Source organism: Sabethes cyaneus, chromosome 2 (genome assembly GCF_943734655.1).
Source record: "Sabethes cyaneus chromosome 2, idSabCyanKW18_F2, whole genome shotgun sequence".
Lineage (NCBI taxonomy): Eukaryota > Metazoa > Arthropoda > Insecta > Diptera > Culicidae > Sabethes > Sabethes cyaneus.
The window spans coordinates 37,253,810-37,271,791 of NC_071354.1; the positions used below are offsets into that span (position 1 = coordinate 37,253,810).

The 17,982-nt window shown below is 41.1% G+C and overlaps 1 protein-coding gene across 1 annotated transcript in view; it reads left to right on the forward strand.

Annotated features, from left to right (window-relative positions):
* The first annotated feature begins 3,890 nt into the window (after window positions 1-3,890).
* LOC128735295 (uncharacterized) overlaps window positions 3,891-17,982 on the forward strand; it is a 30,045-nt gene continuing 15,953 nt past the window's right edge. Inside the window, exons 1-4 of the mRNA XM_053829786.1 lie at window positions 3,891-4,407; window positions 12,203-12,297; window positions 12,377-12,491; window positions 12,552-14,392. Coding sequence (XP_053685761.1) covers window positions 3,891-4,407; window positions 12,203-12,297; window positions 12,377-12,491; window positions 12,552-14,392 — 2,568 coding nt within the window. The remainder of the gene's footprint in view (window positions 4,408-12,202; window positions 12,298-12,376; window positions 12,492-12,551; window positions 14,393-17,982) is intronic.

Here is a 17,982-nt window from a genome sequence, read left to right on the forward strand (position 1 = left end):
AGTTCTCGAGTTATGATGAAACTTGTATATTATTTGTATGCCCCCCCCCCAACGTCCTAAAGAGGGGAAAGAGGTGTTTCATTTGTATAGGAGCCCCCCCTCTAACACCCCTTAAAATTGCTCTCTTACCCCCCTAAAAAATTGCTGGTCATTTTATCTATCCAACGACATATAAATTGTTCAGTTTCGTTCAGTAGTTTAGTAGTTATTAGCATTTGAAATCTTTCATTCAAACGTTGCACTTCTATTTTCGTTTTCACAAAGTGCTACCCAGTCCCAGTATAGTAAACAAAGACGTAGTCCTACGTCAAAAAGAGACAGGAAAAGAGGAAAAACAGTAGAAAAAGACAAAAACGGACGAAACAGGACGGGTTGGGACAGGAAAATAAGAAAAAAAGGAACAGAGGAAAGGAAAACAACGGACAGAAAAATGGAAAAAATGGACGGACAGATATGAAATACGGAATAAAGATCAAGAGAAACCAGAGAAAGATGGATGAAAAACGGAAAATAGCACAAAAAAGAAAAATGGAAGAAAGGACTAAAGAGAAAAAGACGTAATACGGAAGTGAAAAAAATCAAAAACCGAAAAGAAAACAAAAAAGGGAGCGCTAAACAACGCAGACAGAAAAGATGAAAAAATGGACCACCAAAAAGAGGAAAACCGGAAAAGATGGAGACGAAAAGCAAGGAGGAAAAGAGATCAAATGAGTTGGAAAAGACGAAAATTGGAAGCGAAAAAAGGAAAAAGAGAAAAGACGGAAAAACTAACAAAAAATCAGTTTAAACCACACCCCTTGACAGACAACCATGCTTTTGTAGCCAACATCTCAACGTGAGCGAAAATGAAATAGCATTCCATCACTTCGTTTCACTCGACCGCCAGCAGTTTGATTTGGGCCCGCTGTCAAATTTTAAGCCCAGGACATGCTGTCGCTGACTTTCACTGCAGCTCAATATAGAGATGTCGATGGGGCGGTTTAAACCATGAGAAAAAAACAGAGGCAGAGAAAACAAAAAATAACGGAATTATGTAACAGGGAACACGGCACAAGAAAAAAAGAAATTGAGAGATAAAGGGGAAAAATGCAAGAAAAGTGAGAGCGTAAACCAAAAATACGGTACAGGAAATAAGCATAAACGTAACAAAAAGTGGAAACACAGAACTGGAAAAAAGAAAAACACGAAACAGAAAAGCAGTAAAATGAGAATAAAACAGCAAATGTTGATCTTAGTTTCAAGTAAAACTCCATAGCCTATTTCGTGTCTGTAGGGAATGAGAGCAGAGAGAATAACGACATAGAGAGAAAGAAAGTAAAATGAAGAGAGCAGTCGTATGATTAGCTTTTAGGAAGATGAGCGGTAATGGGTGCGAGTTAGATATTGTTTTAATAAAATTGATTGTCCTAGAGTCCTCTAACGATCGAATGGCTAACACAGCTTAATGATAAGTTTATGGTAGTGAGTGAACACTGGCAATCCCAATAATTTCACAACAGCGGGACAATAGAGCAGGCGAAAACCTTGCAATATCTTGTTATTCAAACAACGCACCATGCTGGTACCAAGCTTGATATGGCCACAGGGATCAGGAAGGCCGGGGGCCTTAGTAAGTCTACGAACTCAAACTCAAGCTCAAACCGAATCACTCTACACTCCAAAACGAAACGTGGTGCATCTGGTTGGGGAGAGGTATATAATAATCGCTGTCTGCGATATATCATTCGTGTCTAGTGGCCTGGATATCCAACGAGGAAATCCATCGTTGAACGTGTATCAGTGTATCGGTCAAAACTTGAGGAGAGGAACGAACGAACGAGATCTACACTCATTCACCTTGATTGGGATCCGCAACCAGAACGAAGAACACATATACCCAGTGAAACATGAAGACGCAGCTTTTACCCAACGATCCCCGCTGTTGCCGAGAAGCTATTCTAGCAACAGGTGAGCCTTGGAGGCGGAGGGAAACCGTCGCCAGTCGGCATGCTCTGATTTTATCCTTTTGTTCTGCTAGACCCGCGGGTATGGACCAATAAGTAAGTAAGCATATTTTTCATGGTACCTATTGAGTCCCTGACTAGCACCAATAAACGTGACTTGAGTGAAAATGACAGCTTATCCGACATGTCACTTTCAACAGCGCCATTGAAAGTGTGATTTCACGAGTTGGTGTCGAAACGAGAATTATTCTTAGCGAAAGCTTCGCATCACATATACGGGCCGGCCACGTTGCGAGGATGCCGGACGGTAATGCGACGAAATTTGTTCTCTTCAGGGACCCGACCGACACCAGGAATACAGAGGGGACTAATGTACTAGATGGTTCGGCCTGATCGATGTTGAGCGAAGACAAGTTCTTGATAGTTCTTTATAGACTTGAAACTGTACAGCGCTACTCAAGGATGACAGTACCATGCCGTATTTGAATGGAAGTTGTGAATGGACTCTGACTGGGCAGAGACTCTGACTAGGAGAGACTTCCGCTGTACAATTAGAGTGAAGATTGGAAGGTCACGGTGACCCGAACGACAGTACTAAAGAATCTGACTAAAGAAGTGACAGGTAACTCATTTTCGGTTCGTCGAAACCAAATGCGCATGAATCTCGATGAAACCATCTGAATCTTTTGCTCGAATACTTGCGGAGTATCAGTCGATCAACGCGGGAGAAAATATTGACTGCTAGCAAACGGCAACAAATATCATCGTATCATCATGAAATCGATCCGTGCTGCCTAACGAAAACACCAGGCAATCAAATTTGTATCGTACAGTTCATAAAATCGTCCAAACGTTGAACTCGAAAAAATATTGTTCGAACTTTTCCTAGCAACTTTGAACAGAGTCACGCACAACAATCATCGTTGAGCAAATCAGGTTTAATGATGACAGGAGGCCGCGAGTGACTGAGCTCCAATGTCTTTTCTTTAGTCAGATTCTTTAGACAGTACGGTGCAAACTGTACTCTTCAATGGCCGGACCGACCAGTTCCAGTGCTTTAAAGTTGAACAACCTTTAACTGTTTTCCAAATTTTCTCTCTTCTCTCAATAGAAATAGACGACCGCGTAACTCGAAAAGCGATTAGCTGCCGATCAGCGTTAATTCGGTCGTATTGCGACGAGATAAACCGACCACGCGCTGGCAGTCCGTGGTATCGTTTGTGTTTCGTTGTCAGTCGATAAGAAGGTGTCGATGGGAACTGCAGGTGTGGCTCAACTATTGCTTCATTGTTTTAAAATCTTTCTTGCGAGGCGAACAGGTTTATTTATCGCGCTCGAAAGGAAATTACTAAACCCTAATTAGCTACGAAATACAATTCAACTAATTCGCATTGATTTGGCATTGGGTACTTTTGAAGGGACTAATTTGATAAATGGTGAAACGTCACACGAATTAGGCAAGTTTGAGTAAGTGCGTCAGAGTTGGGCAATAAATGTATCAACGGGATAGCCATGCTTCTTCGTATTTCCGTGGATAAGTGATTAACTTTTGGGTATGAAACTGATGGAATAGCGTATAATAATAATCAAACACAAAAGGCAACGGTAGATACAGAAGCTCTGTGGCTCGGGACTTGGAGTGTGTTAAGATAAGCAGTTACAATTCGATAACGATTAATTGATAAGCGAAAAGTGAGCCTTGTTTCAGCTGCTAAGCCGCAGTGCAGAAATACGACCGCAGTGGTTCGTCAACGCGATGCGTCTATAAGTGGCCGATGATCAAATAATACGTGGCTCGAAGGAAAATGAGTGGAGCGCAAGAGTTTTCGTGGCTCGTAGCTACGAGAATCCGTGAGCAAATTTTTATGCAGAAGTGAATAAGGCACTATTGATGAAGAAAGTAAACAAATACGCACAATATAACTTCGCGGATCAACGAGACTAGCTATGGTCGGTGACGAGCGGAAAGCGTTTCGAAAATCATCCGTAATCAGTTCAGTACAGCTGGGTTTAGTGCTGTTCCTTTACTCGAGCTTCTTTTGGCACGGCCTGGTCGGCTGTCTGCCCAGATTGGCTGTGGCAGTCGAAGGTACTGCGGAAGCAGAGAGTTTGATCGCAAAACAAAAAATCGATTCAGTTATCAGTGCCCGCAATGACGATATTATTAAGACTAAGCGGATGTTGGCTGCATTTGTGGATATGCCGGCATCGTCGGCATCATCATCAGGTGGTGGCAGGAAACGCAAAAAATTTAAGCGGTATCGAGTAGGGGGCGCTTACCAACCGAGTGCAACGGGATCGGCAAGTGACAACGTTCTAGTTGAGGATGGGATAAATGAGGTGCACAGAATTAACATGGCAAATTCGGTTGAATCGGAGGAGCTTGATTGCATTTTAGGGAATGCAAATAATTATCTAGGACATTGGCTGAACAGCAATGGAACTATAAACACAGAAAGCAGCAGTAAGTAAACTATTGAAAATACTGAAATTACTTTTAATTGATCATGCTAAATGTTATGGTGGCGTTTACTGTAATAACATGTACTTCAAGAAAGTGTATGCAGAGAAAATAATCTGGGAGGAGTTCCGATTGATTGAAAACAATTGATCCATGTGCTCATGTGTTTTTTGTGATTTTTCTGTAAATAAACCTGTGTGATTTGTTGAGGAATTATATTTATGAAAACAAAAAATGAAATTCTGTTTGCTTATCTAATTTTATCAACGTTAACGGGAAGTGACAAAGGTGAGTAGAATTATGAGTTCACACGCAGAACATCCGGATCAACTTCCATATCCGTAATCACATCCGGAATGTGTGATGGTGGATGTTTACACTTTATCAATGACCAGTAGTAATCTGAGGTTTTGTCGATAGCTTTATTCAATTTGACTATTCGTATGCAGCCTATTCGCTACATTCAATTGAGTTGGTAATACCATTTTTACACTTGAATCACTAATTTGTGCTAACGTAAGAACTGGTACAAATTTTATTCAAATATGACACTTCACGTTTTTATTATAGATATATTACGGACAAGTTTTCACCCATCTTCCGAACACTGACTAGGAAATAGCCTTAATATGTCGGTAGAATGATAGCACTGGAGTTTGAAATAGTTCCTGAACTTTCCATTTCATTAATCATCGATTTTAAAATCTATGATCCTAACAGAAGGTTGAATAGAAAAAGACCTAACGTGCAAATACCTTTCGTGAAAATGCTTGCCGTCACAATAAATCAAAATTCCATCCCAGGATATTAGTAACACACATTTTTGCTTCCGTTTTAAAACTCTTTACTACGAAAATAGAAAAAAAGTCATCGTCCGCATTAACATTTGCAAATATTTCAAAGTCACAATCAAACTACTACTTGTACTTGAAACACTACAATTTCTACTTTGTGAATGTGGTCAGTAATTTCTTAGCTTCTCAAGTACGAACATCACAAAAATATGCAAGGGCGAGCGGATAGCCATTTCACTTTTGAAAAGAATTCGACAAATCCGAATAAAAACGATAGAGTAAAACTTAACAACTTAGACAATATAAACTGACTTATCGTGGAAGGCTTTTCCAATGAGACCCGTATAATTTTTAAAACAAGTTTTTCTGGCTAAACATTACTGGACGATTAGTTAAAATCGACTGTCGAGGTTCGTCGGCAGCGAGCGAAGAATCATTTCCCGAGAATCAGTAAAACAGTATCGCGGCTTTTAGTTCCGTTTTCCAGTACCTAAGCTAGTGTAAGCTTCATCCTTTAGGTGCAGCAAGCTTTATCCAGCGGTCGTCGTAAAGATTTTATTTATCACGGTTAGATAATGTTCGATACGCGTTCGAGCTGCCACATTAGCATAGACGCCGAAATGTAAAGACTCCTCTAGTATAAAGCACACCCATGCGTATATATTATCGGACTGTGGGATTTCTTTTGCCATCGTACGATTTTTTTTTCATTATCATACGAATTTTACCACTGAGATTCAGCTAACAGCTTTGTTATGGTAGCGGCCTGTTACTATGTTTTAATACAGTCCAAATCCCTTTTTTACGTTTACAAAAATTTAAAAATATGGAAGAGTACTTTCTGAAAATTTTTTGAAAGCCTTTGAAAATCAACGGACACATTCCAATCGTTCCTTCTTCACATATTCAGCAAGTACCCAACCTAACAGCCCCGCATATTGTAACAAGCATGGACTAGCTAAAATTGACCGTCGAAAATAAATAATTAACGATTCGATGATTGTTGTTTGTTGAGTGTTGCCTTATCCTGATGCGATTTCACCTGGGTCGCAATGTTACACCAACATGTTCGGCTCATGACTGTCTGACTTCAATTTCTTGAACTCTTCACGCTTCCTAGATGCTACTCCATACTTGCTTCCCTGCACTTGTTTTCCGACGTCCGTTAGGTATAACGCCACTGGCAATGCGAGCTCCATCTCGCCTGGTTCTCTTCTGCTAACAGATACACCACTAAACCAATTTTCTATGCTTCACATTTCAACTTGGAACGTCCTTCCGCAATATCATCGACAGCAGAGCAGATGAACTGGCTAGTTTTATTCAAAATCTAGCTTGCATGCTTCATAACACCTACTAGCATGATGTTAAACTGTAAACAGGAATATCACCGCCTTGTCGAAATCCCTTGCGTGTTACAATCGAGCTTAATAACGTGACCAATAACCGCAAACAGCACTGTACTATGGCCTTTGCATGGCTTGTCAACTTTTTAGCAAGGCTAGTCCATTATTTTCAATAGCGCTTCATGGTCGATAGTATTATAAGCTGCCTTGAAATCGATGAAGTTTATTGAGTTTTGCAGGATTTGCCGCAACACAAAGATTTGGTACGCTGTCGATCGCCTTTCCAAAAAACCGGTTTTAGAACTTCCAACAAACCTACTTGCTAGCGGCAGATGATCTGCCTATCGGTTGCGTTAAGAATAGTGATAGCTCAGTGGTAATCACATTCCAGCTTGTTCCATGAATATTGGCAATATTACTCTTTCCTTCTGCTACAGCCGGAATACGAGCAATCTTAGTGGAGATCGCCTTGTAGATTGCCAGCCTTGATTCCTGAAGATTCCCATGCCAGGGGCGGTCCTTCACGGCTTGAAGAATTCTCTACTAAGTGAGCGTTTGTACTTGGCTTATTTCGGTACTAAAGCTAAGATGGCAGCTCCATCACAAATCTTGGTAGCGTGGCCCTAGTAAGGCAACTTATCAAATCCTACCTTACTACAAACAATCAAGGAAATTCGACTTGGAACATTTAGCATGAACGAAGGCGACGAAATAAAGAAATGGAACGGATGCTTGGTACCTGGAACTGCTGATTGCTGAATTTCGTAAGTGGCGACTGGGTGCTGTTTGAACAGCTAGAACCCCGAACATTCGGCATAGAGGTGAACTGCCCCACCGGACAACCAGGATTATGGTAGGTCGTCACAAAAAAACAGCGAGAGATTTTTAAATTCTATAAGTAACTCATTTATCAACTTGGGCCCTCAGTTAATGATAAACTTATGTCATATAGCTTGAATACCTTGAGTTTTGTTTAGTTATCCTGAGTGTAACCCAAATGCAAAGAATTTAGCAGATAGAAAAAATAGTCTTCTAAACGTAAGTGTTTCTAAGATTTGATTCTAAAATTGCTTGAGCGCCACATTGAAGCAATTGAATTTATTTGATTTTACTTATAATATATAAATATAAATAATAATATTATATATAAATCATGAATATTATACAACGAACACGTGAAAATACATGTGAAAATTCAGATGTAATTAACTCTATAGTTTAAAATTTGTAGAAATGTAGCAGGGTGATAAATGAGGAAAACGCTGAGTTGGCGACAAAGTTGTGTAGTAGCACTCGTCACGTCAGAACGTGGAAAGACACATAGAGAAGAAGATGCAGGGACCCCAAACCTTCGGGAGGAAAAGAAGTGCCGAAGTATACGAAGGTAAGGTAACTGCATAGTCTTCACGAACCGCGAAAGTTAAAGAATCTGACTAAAGAAAAGACATTGGAGCTCAGTCACTCGCGGCCTCCTGTCATCATTAAACCTAATTTGCTCAACGATGATTGTTGTGCGTGACTCTGTTCAAAGTTGCTAGGAAAAGTTTGAACAATATTTTTTTGAGTTCAACGTTTGGGCGATTTTATAACTGTACGATACAAATTTGATTGCCTGGTGTTTTCGTTAGGCAGCACGGATCGATTTCATGATGATACGATGATATTTGTTGCCGTTTGCTAGCAGTCAATATTTTCTCCCGCGTTGATCGACTGATACTCCGCAAGTATTCGAGCAAAAGATTCAGATGGTTTCATCGAGATTCATGCGCACTTGGTTTCGACGAACCGAAAATGAGTTACCTGTCACTTCTTTAGTCTAAAGAATCTGACTAAAGAAAAGACATTGGAGCTCAGTCACTCGCGGCCTCCTGTCATCATTAAACCTGATTTGCTCAACGATGATTGTTGTGCGTGACTCTGTTCAAAGTTGCTAGGAAAAGTTCGAACAATATTTTTTCGAGTTCAACGTTTGGACGATTTTATGAACTGTACGATACAAATTTGATTGCCTGGTGTTTTCGTTAGGCAGCACGGATCGATTTCATGATGATACGATGATATTTGTTGCCGTTTGCTAGCAGTCAATATTTTCTCCCGCGTTGATCGACTGATACTCCGCAAGTATTCGAGCAAAAGATTCAGATGGTTTCATCGAGATTCATGCGCATTTGGTTTCGACGAACCGAAAATGAGTTACCTGTCACTTCTTTAGTCAGATTCTTTACTTTAGTCAGATTCTTTAGCGAAAGTACTACCAGAAACTCAATGAACCCCGCTAAGGATTTGTACTGCGAGCCGAAATGTAGGATGAGAGTCAGAATGGTGGTATCTTGACGAACAATTGTGAGATCACCGAAAGGAGCAAGAAGCCTTTCGATAAACACTTTACATGTACCCCGGCAAAGGCCCAGGGCGGCGTGGAAAGCAATTTCGACAGTACGACAAAACGCGTTATGGAGGCCTTCAGGCAGCAGACGAAAAATAAATCGGCTGCGAAAAATGACACCAGGCCGGGCTTATTAAGAGGACTCGGGAGAACTGACCACTTGTCTGCACCAACGAATTGTAAGAATTTTGGATACAGAACAGCTACCGGAAGAGTGGAGAAATGGAGTTATATGCCCAATCTACAAGAAAGGCAACTAACTGGACTGTGAAAACTGTCGTACAATCACCGTTCTCGCATGTCGCTTACAAAGTGCTCTCTCTGGTTCGTTGAAGGACGATCAGTGACAGATGAAATATTTCCGAAGCTTCAGATCTAAAAAATCCATGAATACAGAGTTTCCACGCACAATTATGTTTATTATTCATTGGTTTCAAAGCTGCGTATGATACCGTCGACGGTAAAGAGCTATGAAAAATCATGGAAGACAACGGCTTTTGCGGAAAGTCGATCTAACTAATTTAGGGTACGCTGAATGGTACGCATTGCGCACTGTGTGCGGATTTCGGGTGGATTATGGAGTACATTATGGCTACAGTGTACCATGAACCGAGGGGATAGCAATGCGCAGGTACAATCTTCAGCAAATCTAGTCAATTCACCTACCTTGCTAATTGCATAGATATAGTCGATACAACAAGCGGAGACGAATGAATCATACGATTTAAAGTCTTCGTCAACAAACAAAAATCGAACACGACCGATAGAACAATATCTATGGCGATGGCTAAACATATTAAAGCTCAAAGTAGAGAAGATTGTGAAAGAGAGATAGATTCTATAGGTCCGAGAGTATTTTCGAAGGCTTAGCTTGGAGAGTACTTTCTTATTTGCCCCTAATCGAGAGTATAATCCCACTTTGTATTGAGATTGACCAACCTCATGTTTTTAGTCTTTGACCTTGAAATGCGGTCAGGCATTAATATTAATATTTTTTTGAAACGATGGTTCTACAATTGATGGAGGGACGGTAGAGGAAAGCAATGAACATTTTTTGGGAATGGAAGGAAAAGAGTGGAAAGGAAGGGGGGGCGTAGCTACCTATTGCCTCCCTCCCCCCTTCCTTTCCACTCTTTCCCATCCACTCCCTAAAAAATTTCTTTACTTTCCCTTACCGTCCCTCCATCGATTGTAGAACCATCGTCCCACTTTGTATGTATATCGTTAACTCCAGTTGTGGACTGCGTCTCTTTAACAGCTTAGGTCATTCGTGACTTCTACGGGGTTGGGATTTGAACCCGGGTCCTCGGCGTGAGAGGCATAAATTCTAACCACTACGCCATGATTGACTCTGGCTGCGTAATTGTAGGCAACGCACTATGAGAAAATTTGTAGTATTTTGTCGGTGGAATTTCGATATGTAACAGTTTGTTTAAATGTTTATGAAGAACAACTGCGGTGCAGGTTTCGTCACAATATTCCATTCTGGAGCAGTACATAATGGAACTCGATCGACATAAAAAAAAATCTTGTATAAACACCTGGAAAATCAGGGGTGGTCTGGATCAAAGCTGGCTAAGTGCTAAAAATGCCAAAATCAACAGTGTGTAATGTTCTGAAGGGTTAATAAGGAGAACTTAGATGTGAAAAGCCAGCAAAAAACTTTCAACAAAACCGAAACTAGGGATCGAAAGCTATAAGGAGGATGGTTAAGCCTAAACCTGGCATCCATCCCTGGAGATGGATAGAAGGTACGATACCAACTATCAAACCACGCAGAATATCTTCGCTCGAGAAGGCTATCCAGCGGTTTATGAGCCATACACGTTCCTTTGAATTTGCCGTGAGAACGTACGGAAAGAAAATGTGCGATGTAAACAGATAATATGTGAAAAATGCTGTTCAAATATTATGAACATGGATTATGTCGTCCGTCATTATGACTCGCAGCCAAAAAGCGTGTTAGGCGTTTGTATAAACAAGATTTGACGAAATTTAACGGATGTATGGACAACGAAACCTACGTGAAAAAAGATATCAAGCAAATTCCCGGTCTTCAAATTCTACATTGCAACTGTGACGTGGCGATGTGCCAGGCAAGTATAAATTCGTTTTTGCTAATAAATTCGCAAAGATGGAGTGATATTAAGTGTATATGTACATGGAAGAATGCTTGAAGAAACCAATTTTGTCTTTCATTCGCAAACATAAAGGTAACGTTATATTCTGGTATAATTTAGCTAGCCGTCACTACACTAAAGTAATGCTAGAGTGGTAATGCAGCTAATAATGTCGAATTCGTACCAAAAGAGATGAACTCTCCAAATTATCCGGAGTCTCGACCGATTGAAAAATTCTGGTCAGTTGTCAAACAACGACTTCGAAAGAGCAGGGGAACAGTCAACAGTGCTAAAGAAATGCGTTCAAAGTAGAAGAAACAAGAAACATGCTGATTCAGTCACATTTGCAACTGTGCAGGGCATGATGAGTTCTATTAAGAAAAAATTTCGAGATTTTATCAGAACCAGAGAAATGCAATGATATAATACTGTGAAACTTAAATCAAGTCATTTATGGGTTTTTCGAATCTCGGCTAGACGGTGCTGCTAGAGAGCGTCAGTGGGATTTTTGCACTAGCCCCGTAACTGTCTCGTGAAGAACTCGAGCAACTGTTTCGAAGAAGAGAATTTTGCGTGTTCCTCGTAGGGACTTCCGGTAACTTAGGTCATTTCAAATGGTACCGCATGTGTGTTATCACTACGAAAACTACTAAATAGCTAATTTTAGGACAGGCCATTAGCATGTCATGGTTCGCAAACTAAATATTGTTGTAACACAGGAAATTGAAATCGAATTGGACTGTGTGATGGCATTTGTGAGCAATGAGCCGCATTCCCTCCCTGTCGGCAGTTACTTTTAGTAATTAATAAATTCAATTGTTTTCGAGAGCGAATTAAAATTCCCTTACACAAAAGTCTGATCGATAACGGTTGAAGGACTGGCTGGCGTTGAAGTGCTAGCTTATCTAGGATTGGTTGGATTTACGACATCAAGTAGCAAATTATTTCGCACAAAGCTGTTTTTCTTCTCAAGAATCGGTTTATCATTGAGCAGTTGTAAAAATACACCATTCATTATGTACCAGCAGCATTATCAACACATAACGCAATCAGCACACAGAATTGCCTAAATCCGACTGGAAATGTTATGTGAATTATACTGCTACAGTTCAAACTATGAGTAATTTATAATCTTTTTTCTTTCATTTGCAGGAGTTCGCGAAAATTCGTTGGACTTATCAAATAACGTAGACTTAGACCTAATTAGGGACCGATTTCGACCTTTCTTGAACGAAAATATCAGACAGGTGAGAATGCGTAGAAAAGAATCCAAATACCTATATATGCTTTCGGGTGCTTATACTGACTGTTCATTTATTAATACAGAAACTGATTTATTTATCCATGGCACGCAATGGACTCAGCCAACTGCCCGCCTCTGAGTTTTCGCTGATCAACAGCACGCTGACTCATTTCTCTGCCATGGGAAACGTTCTGAATCGTAAATAAGTTCGACTACTTTTCGAGAAACATTTTTTCAACGTTTATAAATTATTTTTAGCCTTTAGTCTTCCAAGGATGGAGAACCTACGCGTCTTGGATTTAAGATATTGTGGATTATCCTTTCTGCCTGCACAGGCTTTTGTCAATACTTCGAATCTTTGGCTACTATTTCTCTCACACAATAGTCTAACCGAACTAAACGCTAATCAACTAATCGGATTGTCAGGCCTCCGTCACCTGGATATTTCGTACAATGTGCAAGCAAAATATGCCGGATTCACAGACTATGGTACTCCTGATCCGTACAATTCACTCACCGAAGGACTAAACATGAGCGAAAACACGTTCACGTGGTTAACCAATCTATCGTTCTTAGATGTTTCACATACTAAACTGTTGTCGATAAGCTCGAAAGCATTCCGTCACGTGGCGGTTCAACAGCTCAGTTTGTGCTACACCGGCATCGCTATAATCGTTGGTTCAATGATGAATGGATCGCTCAAAGTGTTGGACATTTCGGGGAATCCAGGAATATCTACGGCTATTCATCACGAGCAAAGCGACTCGCGTGGTTTCAATGTCAATCTGGAGATTCTGGTTTGTCAGAATTCGACAGTGAAACATCTAGATTGGTTGAATGGAATGATTAGCCTCCGGGTTTTGCTTCTCGGTACGAACAACATAAATCAGTTAAAAAACGGTACATTTGCTAATCTGCCCGCACTAGAGATTCTGGATCTAAGCAACAATCATATCAGTAACTGGCATCAGCAGGTGTTTAAGTATAATCCTGAACTGTACATCTTAGACCTTTCCGAAAACAATATAAACGTACTGACAACAGAAATGCTGTACGATTTTGCCAGTGTTAATTTTCTTGCCGTTGGACAAAACAGTTTCGTATGTCATTGTTTGTTGCGGGAATTTGTTGAATTAGCGGCCAAAACTTCGCAAGCCATATCGTGTCTACTGCACAATTTATTAGGACATGCCCAGGATACGTCCGATAATTACGAAGAAATGGCAGAGTTTTTACAGGACTATGGATATTCGGGTTTTAGCAACTCGTTAATTGGCGGTGAAGGATCTGCTAGTAGTATTCATAAAAGTAGGAAAGTATTTGAACCTGATCCACATTCAATCACTAATTTTTCGGAGAATGGATCGGTCAGTTTATCACATGAAGAACTTATTCCGAGTGAGGATGACCTAGCACTTGAACAAGCAGCCAAAGCAACCGAAGAATATAATGTACTTTATCGTGTAGTTCAAAGCTATGTCTCAACAATCTACGATAGTAATACCAAGTTTTTGGAATCGCTTGCAAAGTATCGACCGGTATCATCAACGTCACGATTTATTGCTATTGACTGTAGCAACAGAACCGCAACAAATGGCGGCCAGCCGGAATATGCGAACTCGTCGGATCCTTTCAATGGAGCTCAATTCCAGATAATCGATTTCGATGAGGAACGATACAAGTGCATTGATCTTGACGATTCCGAGTTCTACCTGTTCGAACAGGAACGGTGCACCTTTGATCGATCCGCCTTGCTGCCTAATCTACCGTTGCAGAACAGTACAAGCGCAAACATTGTCAAATTTATTTTAATATTTTTCGGGTTTGCATTGGTTGCGTTCATCATTTACATTTCCAAGTGGGAACACATCAAATACTTCTGTATTATCGTGCGGAATGCCACAATATTAAGCATGATGGCTCACAAAGCTGAATCCAAACGAAGAAGAGAGAGTGAATCATCGCCGAACGGCTGCTTTGCGTACGATGTGTTTGTCAGCTATTCGGAACAAGATCGTCAGTGGGTCCTGGAGGAGCTGCTGCCTAATCTGGAGCAAACGGAAGATATCAATGTGTGCTTGCACGAGCGTGATTTCAAGGTGAGTAAAAGTTTGAACTTTCTTTAGTTCTTTAGCGTAAGGAAACGACAAATATTTTTTGAAGTTCATTTTTGCTTCTTCATTGATTTCAGAATGTTTACAGTTATTCCTTGTCAAGTTGGCAGCAAGCCAAGTCTATCTTGATTCTCCTCCGTAACATCCTTGCTTTTTCGGCGACAATCCGTTTATCAAATCCATGCCGAATTCAGGAGCCGTCTCCACAATACTCGGCCTTGGGCTAGCGCTCTCCAGTCGCCCCTAACACCCGCTGTTCTAGCATCCTCGTCAACAGCGCTCATCCAACGGGTACGGGGTCTGCCTCGAAGTCGTCGGCCTCTGTCGGGTCTCTGCTAAATATTGTTTTCGCTGGTCTCTCATCCGGCATCCTTGCTACTTGTCCAGCCCATTGTAGCCTGCAGTATTTTAATCGCTTCACAACATCCGCATCTTTGTATACTTGGTATACGAAGATGGTCCACGCTTTGTGGCTGTAAAGTACCACCGGGTGAATTAGCGTCTTATAGAGCTCGAATTTTGTACGGAGTTGTAGGCTACGGGACCTCAGCTGGCTACGTAATCCGTAGAAGGCCCTGTTATATACCAGCCACCATATACTTTGTTTTGGTAGAATTTAGGATAAGCCCCATCCTCGCAGCTTCCTGCTTAAGATGCGTGTACGCTTCTTCCACAGCTCTACGGTTAACACTGATGATATCGATGTCGTCCGCGAACCCTAGAAGCATATGAGATTTCGTGATGATGGTACCGCTTCTCTGCACGCCGGCCCTTCGAATAGCACCTTCCAATGCAATGGTGAACAATAGATTCGATAGTCCGTCACCTTGCTTTAAACCATCTAACGTCACAAACGAGTCCGATGTCTCACCCGCTATCCCTACGCTTGATTGTGAACCATAAAGGGTAGCACGTATCAGCCTAATCAGTTTTGTTGGCAAACCATGTTCAAGCATAGTCTGCCACAGCGCATTTCGTTTAACTGAATCGTACGCCGCTTTGAAGTCTATAAACAAATGGTGCGTCTGCAAGTTGAATTCCCGGAATTTATCGGGGGTTTGTCGCAAGGCGAACATTTGTTCCGTCGTGGAGCGTCCCTCTCGAAAACCGCACTGGTATTCGCCAACAAAGGTTTCCTGGGGTCAATCCCCATCGGTGTATTGGTTAGCATTCATGTCGAGGACCCGGGTGACCTAAAAGTGTTAAAGTGACCATAATCTAACAAAAATAAAATAAAAAGGTTTCCTGCAACGGCCTCAGTCTGAGAAACAGGATGCCGGAGAGAATTTTGTATGCAGAATAGAGAAGAGTAATGCCTCGAGTAATTGCTGCATTCGAGTCGATGGCCCTTTTTGTAAATAGGGCATATGAGACAAAATATGGGCAAATATGGGCATATGGGCAAAATCGACTGTAGGGCTGTCGGAAGAAGCAAACAAGACGACGGAATAAGGATTCCTGGTGGACACCTTGCTTTCACAGGATCACTATTTGCAGAGCACTAGGTTGCTTCTGTAGACTCACGGGGTGGAAACACTTGCACAGGACTATTACTGTTCTTCACTTTTGGACTACACTGCTAGTAAAGCACTGGTACTCGTTTTCGAATATAAACGCGGTATATTTCACTTCAAACTTAAACTCTAACGTACAAGGAGGGCTGTGTTAACCTAAAGTGTACAAGTCGCACAAGCGATTTATTAAAATACATAATTATGTACATAACTAAAAATACCCCCACCACTCGCGTTTGATGTTCCACGGGAGTTCCGAGAATTCATGTTGGAACGAAAACGGCTGCGCAGATAAAGTTCCAAAGTAGTTCGTTGTCGACTAACCGGGTGCAGTACAAATGTCGCATCGGTAAAGCAGAAGAAAGGCACGTTGATTAAACAGGACAAATGTCGCTCCGGTGGATGTAAACAAATGTTGATAATGCAGAAGTATGATTATCGATGTTGCAGAAGCAAGACGAATGTCGATAATATTGCGATGATAAAACAGTTCAACTTCCTACTGGAACACAGTCCGTAGGTAATTCCTCCTCAGTCCATACTATTAGTATAACCTGATGGATTGCACAATACAGCCGTTCGCTCCCGACTTTCAAAAGTGCGGCGGGGATGCCGTCCTATTTATTTATTTAATTGCTTAGTCAACAGGTAAAAAATCACCCCAATGACAGATTGTGCTATATAACTATAGATGCAGAAAGGTATACACGCATAAACAACATAAATTAACATAATACACGCTTAAAACTACACTTATTAGTTTGTCGAGATACATTAAAATTAAATACGTTATAACATGTGTTGAATACACGAGACATGCTACGCATTGGTTCGTTAAGTCCATAATTTGTTCTCGCAGGACCAATGCTGAGGAACGAATGGGACCGAAGATTGCGGCGACATATGCTGATATCCAAGGTACTGAGCAGCGCAGAACAATCGATGTGTCCTTGCAACAGATCACCAATAAAGGACGCTTTAGCTACATTTCGTCTCTCCTCTAGTAGTTCCAAATTAATAAGCATGCATCTGCTTTTATAGCTAGGCAGATTTAATGGAGCCGTCCACCTGAGATGACGTAGAGCGAAGCGGTTGAATTTTCGCTGAATAGCCTCAATGCGTTGAGTTTCGTTCTGGTAATAAGGAGACCAGACGATGGACGCATATTCTAGGACAGGTCGCACAATCGAGCAATATAGAGTTTTCAGACAGTAAACATCCTTAAACTTCTTCGCAAAGCGAAATAAAAAGCCCAGCTGCGAAGAGGCTTTTGACACGATGTAAGCGACGTGATCCTTAAAGGTTAGTTTAGTGTCGATTAGGATTCCCAAATCCTTGACTGTTGATTCGCGCTTTAACTGCACACCCTCTCAGGCATAGTTTAAGTGGAATAGTGATTGTCTTCGACCAAAAAAGATTATCGAGCAGTTGGATACATTAAGCGACATGCGGTTCATTTGGCACCATTCTGCGAAAACTTCCAGATGTTTTTGTAGGAAAAGTGCATCTTGTGGTTGTTTTATAGTGTAGTATAGCTTTAAATCGTCGGCATACGAGAGTTTCATGCAATTCAAAATGAAATTGACATCGTTCATATATAACAAGAATAAAAAAGGCTCAAGATGACTCCCTTGTGGAACGCCGGACCAAACTGAGAATGGAGATGAAATATGATCACCTATTTTAACAGACATACTCCGACCGCTTAGGTAAGATTGGAGCCAAAGAAGCAAATGTTCATTCATGCCCAGTTTATCAAATTTAGCTATCGCTATTTGACGATTCATAGTATCAAATGCTGCGGATAAGTCTGTGTATATTGCGTCCACTTGATTGCCAGTCTCTATTTGGCGTATTACAAACGACGTGAAGCAGGTTAAGTTGGTTGACGTAGATCGTTTTGGCATAAATCCGTGCTGATCAGGCGAAATGTAATGGTTGTATCTCTGGACTAGCTCTTGAAGAATAATTAACTCGAACAGTTTAGAAGTGGCACTTAACGCAGCAATGCCTCGATAATTCGATACGATTCGCTTGCAACCTTTCTTAAAAACAGGAAAA